Genomic DNA, 7886 nt, shown 5'->3' on the forward strand with positions numbered 1-7886 from the left:
TTTTAAATATTTTCTTGCTTCTATTGCTGTTAGTAGATGTCCTCAGCATTTCTCTTTACATGTTCTTTTTTTGTTTCCTAACAAGCATTTTATAATTTTTCCTTGTTTTCTGGAGGCTATTATAACTCTTGGAATCATACCTTAATTTGAGGCTTCTTTCCTCTTTTCTTATCTTTGCCTTCAGTTCACGGCATTCCTCATTAAATCAATCACACCCATTAGTCCAGTTTCTCTGGTTCCTATTATTGCCTGTTTATTCCCTTTAATTTCAACCCTTAAACAGTGGATGACATGGCTGATTGTATTTTTAAACCATCCTATATTACTGCTAGGGGTAGTGCTTAATATTTGGTCCTGCTGAAATCTGGCCTATTTTTCCATACACTCCTCAGTCATTCTAGTAGGGAGACGCCTTTGATAATCCATTCGGATACAGGGATTACTGTATCTCTCAGTCTATTTTTACTTTCTACTAATTCACGTTTTAAAGGATAATGATCACTTCTCTCAACCTGCACCACCTCGAAACTCCTAAGTCAAAGTTCCATACGTACATGAAAATATAATCTATAGGGCAAGGTTGCAGACCTATCATAAACGTTTGATTAGCTGGACTGTCCGCATCCGTCCTTCCATTTAAGCAGACTAAGCCCGTCTAGCCCACGTACTTTGCTAGAGCCACCTCAAGCGCTGCCAGACCAATGTTTGGGAATCTGGCAACTTTGATCCTATATGAGGTCAATAATACTTTGCACCATGAATCGACCCTCCGTGCATCTAATTTTTGGTTGAAATCATGATGAGCATGTCTCTGTGATACAATTTACTCAAGGCTTCTATGTCTTCCTTAAAACTTCCCAGTTTTGACCTAGACTCCTCGCCCCCTCCCCCCTGCATATACGCATTTTTGATAGCCATACAATCACGCCTTGGGTCGGGAGTCAGACGTTACACTGTACAGACCACCAGCCATTTACATTTGACTTTCAAGGGTATCCCCAGTCTTTAGCTATTTTGGTAGATGCCAAACTTTGCTATTGCTTGATCTCAGGTTCTGAACTGAGTACAAATGATGCTTGTACCTGCAATGTTTCATGAGCAAATTAATTCAGGAACTACCTGGATGAATGTGTGCATGGAAATAGGCATGTGTAAAACAGGATCCTGTGCAGTTTTACACCGAATTGCACTCTATTCCACATTCTTGGAGGAAAAACTTGGATCCTCAAGAACAAACTGTCCTATCTAATCCTGTGTCCGTGCCATAACATTGTTTACAAGAGGTGATCTTACCAGCAGATTTCCTCCAGAGCTTTAGTGGGTAGGTTATGAGACATGCCAATTGCAAAGGGGGTTCAACAAAGATGGTAAAAACTAAACTGCAATCAAGGAGGTACAGCAACATTATGCAAGATCTAGCAAATAACGCAAAGCAATAAAGAATAAGCCATCTCAAGTATATGGTCACTATTCGAGGCCCAAGATTAAAAGATCAGCTGGCACACGAAATGGCTGGCAATGACATGCAGCTTTGAGGCTCAACATTGGGCCGAAGGTTTGGCAATGAATTTAAGAGTAGATTCCCAATCAATATAATTTGAAGAAACCTCAGCTGGCCCAGAAGAGACTTCATCAATGATCCTACGGCATGTACAAAATGTGCCAAAAGGGCCTGGATGTATAGAAGCGGATCGCCAAGCACACTCTTCTGGACCGTGGAGGCCATCTTGAAGTGGATAGTGTAATTTCATACAGTCTGCTTGCATAGATTCATAATAATTTATACAGATTTTATTAGAAATTCGTAAGTGAGAAATCTCTTTCCTCAGCAGGTCTTCAGCCACAGTCTCAACTTCAGGCAACTAGGAAATTACTTTTTTTCCAAGATCCTTTCTATACTATCTGCCTTTGGAAGGAACTGTCCCTCAGTGTTTCGCAACCCTCAACTCAATGATCTGAAATTGTGCCAAAAATGTGGCACCCTGAAAATGCCAGTGTTCATTTATGAAAACAGGAATAAAAAAATAGTCTGTGACTAATTTGCCATGAGATTAATTCAATTATAAACAGTCTGTGTTATGTAGAATACTATAACACTGATAATCAATATCTTCAAGACCCTTCTCATGTATGTGATCAATATCCTATTTATGAATACATGCAATGAGAACCCACACAGAACATAGCACTACAAAGACCAATATTATTTGCAAAACATTTATTAGTTGACTGAACTTAAAATATAATAAATATACTGAAATAGGTTGCGTGCAGGAAAAGAGGAAAGTTAAGGGGAGTGGTAGTGGTGGGCTGTAAGAGTGGAACTCATAGAAAGTAAGGATAGACACAATTTGATTCTTTCAACAGTTACTGGCAATCGAAACCAATATCAGAAGACCTGTCCGATGTATAGCATTTATTTACATGTAACCTGTCAATTTAAATCATGCACCAATGCACTTTCACGGGTATATCAGGTTGGAAGCAGGTACAGGTCTTGTAAAGTGGAGGGCGTCGACGTTTCGACTCGACTGATGCAAGGAGGGAAGTTTGGGCCACAGCTGCGAGTCTTCAAAAGTCAAATTACAGAGTGGATGTCATATATCTAAAAAAAATGCTCTCAAATTCAGTAAATTCAATGCTTGGAAAACGATTTTGGTTCGTGATCTGAAGAGGGAGCCGGACCTCAAGAACCAATCGCACCTTCTCATTGTATTTATTGGCCCTTAAACGGTACCAATTTAAGAATATTAGTTTATTCCAGTTAGAAAATTATCTAAAAATATGCAAAAATAAAATACGATACATATGAGCTTTATAACGTGAATAAAAAAAAAGTTAATTAAAACTACACATACCCTAAAACAAAATGCGCAGCAATATTTGATCAATTTTTAGCATCTTCTTGTAACAATTTATAGCCTTAGGCTCTGATTACAAGTTGTTCTGAATAAGGCGAGGTATGTACTATGTATGATAAATGGTTCCTATTCTGTCTTTTGAACTTGAAAATGAGGCATTTTATCTTTTTTATGAAAGACCACTTTTTAGGAAGTGCTTAAATTGTTCATTATTATCTAACTGATGTTGTACTTCGATTTTGTGCACTCAAAAGTTAAATAAAAATGATCAAACTGAAAAATAGAAAATAAGGCATAACATCCAGTTTTGGTATTTAACACAAGGAACTCTCTGTTTTGACTTTTTCGCGGCTATTTCCTCAATATTATGTTTGCACACTGACTGAATTAAACCCTGACCTTGTAATCAGGGCTCAAGTCTTTTATAAATCGAGGCTCGACCAACTGAAAAGGGGTAAGAGTACTTTGAGGATATTAATATCTGGAACATTTAGACAGGACTAACATGGCATTGCACCTTTATTTTCGTTTTTATAAACCACAATTTGTATTTGACTGTCAAAATATTACTTTTAAAAGTTAAATTTCATTGTGCAATGTTGTGCCTGGAGATGAAAGTTGTGATAGATTACTCAATAAGGAAATTTAGACATAAAATCTGGAGTCCATGAATCTGCACTTGAATGAAACTATTATTGAGAGCAGATGGTCTTCTCTGGTGTGCTATTATTCCTTCTACTCCTCAACGTCCTCAGTGAGCAGAAGAGGGAGAGGAACAGTCCATATTATCTTCTTCATGGATCACTCATGTTAGGGATGTTTCTGAGGGATGGCAGGAGTTTCCAGATGTAGGTGATTTGGTTCTTGAGGTCCCATAGCCATGGGTGTTGGCTGGTATCTATATATGTCATTGGTGTAGCTTGACCCTAGCCAACAGGCAGCAGAGCGCTGTACAGAGTCAAATCCAAGCCCAGAAGTCAACAAGTGTTTGGGAAGGTGTCTGGTTCCTGGGAGCAGAAGTGGACTCTTACGGCTTTGTGATGCGGTGTTGTTTGAAGAGGTGAGTCTTCAACTCTTTCATAAGTTGGAGCAGCTTTGGGGTGGTCCTGGTGGGTGGATATGGGATGTTGTTCCAGATCCTCGCTACTGGAACTCATTACCTGTACATCTACGTAAGTGCTTGGATTTCCTCCTTTCCAGGAAACTCCTGAAAACAGAACTATTCAGTAATTGATCTTCCTGGCCGGGCATTTCTGATCTGCTAGTGCAGAGATACACCTTTGCGGGTGATTTCGTCACGTTATACATTTTGTCATTCATTCATTCAATCATTCATCCTGGTTGCACGGATGGAAAAGGCCTGCTTCCTTGTACTTTCTTTTTTACTGTTCTTAGTCTCCAGTCTGAATGACCCCTGGTTGTAGGTGTGCTAGAGACGGTGAGCTTGTCAGCTGGAAGGACGGGTCTCAGATCAAATGGGGGCTCCGGCAGTGCGGTACCGGGATGGGAATGATCCTGAATCTGAAGGGGATGCTGGATACTTTAATTTCGCTGAGGCTGGGTTGAATTTGTGAGGGGCGGAGAAGGGTGCAGGTGTAGATGACAAGGATATACAGATGTGGAATGAATTGCAAATGTATGCGTGTGCAATTCATGCTTTGGGACTGAGGCCTTCTAAGCATGCATCAGTAGTGTAAATAAGACATCACTTGAAGTGCAATGTGAAGGTCCCAAGACTGTTATGAGTATAGTCACAGAGAAACCAGATATATATGTTCTGGTGTGTATACAGTCCTGTCCTTTTTTCCATAACTTCTGATTCATCCGCTGGGATGTTATACGTGTTTGTGTGTGTCCACAATCCAGTTTTCTCTCCTCTACTGGTTGACTTTATGCTTGTCTTTGATCATGTACAGAACTCTGCTAACTTTCGGATAAGTTTGCGCTATAGAAATACCATATACATACATACACATACAGGTATTTGTTCTTAAGGGTATCAGTGATGATGAAATTAGTGTTTTGTAGGAAGGTTAGGGGGATGATCATCAAGTTGTAGCGCAGAACACTATTCTTGCGGGTCTGCATTAAGAATGAGTCATTTCATCCATCACATAAGTATAAATGCACCCAAAACATTAGCACAGAAGAAATCTATGTATCAATGTGGGATCCTTCTCGGGAGTTACTCCTGAAGTGCACACACAGGAACGTTATGGTTGCTAGAGCTTTACGGACATTATGTAGGCATTTACACCCTACATTTAACAGGCTGCTCCCAGCTTTCATCTTGTACAGTAATTCCATAGATATACTTTAGTAACCTAGGCCTTTGAGCCACTGTTTAAGCATGACTTGATTTAGACACCACCTACATTTAACATGTTATTACGGGTGTTGCGATGTTATGGTAATTGCACCTTTTGAACCGCAGGTCATCAATCTTCTCAAGAAGTTCTTTGGCTCCTCACCGCAGGACGTCTCGGTAAGTCTGAATCAATTTCACAATTTCTTGGCCTGTAGTGGCTGGGTAGGATATCACATTTGTATAATTATTATTAATTTTTTAAACATGGTAGTAGTGATTTGTTGGAGCCCTGTGGTGCGTAGAGCCATTACAATATTGAGCCCTATTACACAAGTGCCCTGGGGGCGCAACGGGTATGGATGCCCACCTCTTGCACCCCAGGGCACTTTTGAATTACAGAAGGGACTGCAGACGACTGTGCAGCACCTTCTGTGATACTGACAGCGCTGACACTCATGTAGCACCAGTGCTATCTTGAGAGGGCGTTCCCCTATTTGAATGGGGGTGTGGCCCCATACAAATGAGGGAATCACTTTGCCTCTGCCCGTGCCGTGTATTAGGGACGCGGGCACAGAGGGAAATATGACCTTAGGAGACAGACTGAACTGCGCCACAAAAAGGAGGCACACTTTCAGTGCGCCTCCTAAAGGCAGCCTTCTGGAGTGGATAAAGGGGGTCCCATGGGCCTCTTAGCCACCCTCCGGCAGGCGGAAGCAGTCACTCACTCCACTCGCCTGCAAGGGGGTCTCTCTCCCCTCTTCAAGGTACAGGCCACATGCCGCCTGCGCTGTGAAGCATAGAGCGGATTTGCAGCTGCCGCTCCATTTTTCACTTGAATGCACTGTCCTGGGGGCAGCACATTCTATGTAATACACCACAATATCCATTTGCACTCGGTGCACTGTTAAAGATGTGCTGTGGCACAAACAGGGTAAAGCTCGAAGGAGGGAGACAGCAGCAAGCACCTGTAGAATGTTGAAGTCGCCTAATATTACTGCATTTATAATCAGCCTCACCTCTGTGAACGCTGAATGTATGTATGGCCATGTGCACACGTCTGGTGTGATGTCAACGAGCTCCTTGTCTCCTTTCCTTATTCCCTGACATGCCTGGTGTTGTTTCTTTGCAGACTCTCACAGCCAGCATCACCACTCAAATATAGCGCCTGTTCTCACGGTATGTATGAGCTGCAATATTTACATTTCTTTAATAAGAATCCAGCAGCCCAGCCTGTTGAAATGTATATTACAGAGATGGTTGTAGGTCTTCTCTAGTTATGATTCTGATGGTTGGTTCACAGAAAGTTACTTTTTTGTTTTGCTGATAACAAAGATCACATTTAACCAATCTGCACAAATATTTCCTTTTTTTTTTTAATATTTTTTTTTATTGCAGGAAAAAGAAAGCATCATTAGATTACGTACAGATTTTAGAAACAAAAATATCCCAAAATAAATTTAACCATCAAATACATACAGAGGATGATAATGTACTTTCTTTGAGAAAAAAATAAATAAATAAATAAATAATAATAATATAAATAGATCATTTTAGTTGCTGCTGGTACATATAAGTCAAATAAATCAAATAAAAGTACCCCAAATCATTTGCCTTGCTTTCAATGCCTTAGTACCCCTTAACTTAGCCAACGATAGTTCCATTGTGTGTATTTCATTAATAAGATTCCACCACTCCATAATATTGGGTGGTTCCTCCGAGATCCAAGTCCGTGCAATAACCAACCTGGCGCAAGCAAAAGCAATAGAAATCAAGTCTTTATGTTTATGATTAGTATCTTGTATATCTAGCAGTACTAAATGTGCAGAAAGTGTAGGAAATATAATTTGTCTGCTGTTTAGGGCCGCGGTTAATCCTTTCCAGAATGTTGTAAGTTCCGGGCATTGATATAACATGTGTTCAATGCCGGCGGCTTCTAGATTGCATTTGGGACATTTAGTTCGCTCACTAGAGCCCTTTCCCATGGTCCAGCTAGCAATTCTTTGTGGTGTATAATATATTTGAGTCACCGTTCTATATAATTGAAGCCTTAGATTTGATGATTGTACCACCAGATTTATCTGTCTAAGCGAGCCAGCAATCTGGCTTGGATTGATGTTCACACCTAATCGGTTAGTCCATTTGGCCGCCATGTTTTCACAGTCTCCTTGCTTGTGGCTATTTAAGTAGGTATAGCTTTTACTAATAAGTGATTTAGTATCTTTCGAGTGGATGAATTTTAAAGTATCTGAATTTTCTATTTTTCCAATTTTCATTTTATTAACAAAGAAATCTTTCATCTGAATGTATTTAAAATACATAGTATCTCTAATTTGGTAACTTAATTTTAGTGCATTAAAACTCAAAAAACCATCCAAACCAAATAAGTCACCTAGAGTACTTATACCGTGCTCCAGCCAAAAAGCTGCCGCACCATCGGAGAAGAAGTCTGGTAACCCTGGATTCCCCCAAATCAATAGCTCTGCATTAAAAAATCGTTATTTGGTCCCAAATTCTTTTGATGTGTCTCGCGGTCTTAAACTTGACTCTCTTAAAGTAGTTGGGATCGTGCACGTGGTACAAGAACTGGTTACTATCTGCTCCCAGCATGAATTGGTGGAATAATAGGGAAGAGTCGTTGATTATTAGGCTACGTATACGTTGAAAGAAAGTTGCAAAGAAGTATATTTTAAAATCCGGGAAATTTAAACCCCCTTTTT

At 40.1% G+C, this 7886-nt stretch overlaps 1 protein-coding gene across 1 annotated transcript in view; it reads left to right on the top strand.

The window, feature by feature from the left end:
- The window catches only part of LOC147709581 (adhesion G protein-coupled receptor F1-like), a 42838-nt gene extending 36214 nt beyond the window's left edge, over nucleotides 1-6624 (top strand). The window contains exons 5-6 of the mRNA XM_086926052.1: nucleotides 5296-5346; nucleotides 6565-6624. Coding sequence (XP_086782178.1) covers nucleotides 5296-5346; nucleotides 6565-6624 — 111 coding nt within the window. The remainder of the gene's footprint in view (nucleotides 1-5295; nucleotides 5347-6564) is intronic.
- The last annotated feature ends 1262 nt before the right edge of the window (nucleotides 6625-7886 follow it).

The sequence above is a fragment of the Lissotriton vulgaris genome, chromosome 6, assembly GCF_964263255.1.
Source record: "Lissotriton vulgaris chromosome 6, aLisVul1.2, whole genome shotgun sequence".
Lineage (NCBI taxonomy): Eukaryota > Metazoa > Chordata > Amphibia > Caudata > Salamandridae > Lissotriton > Lissotriton vulgaris.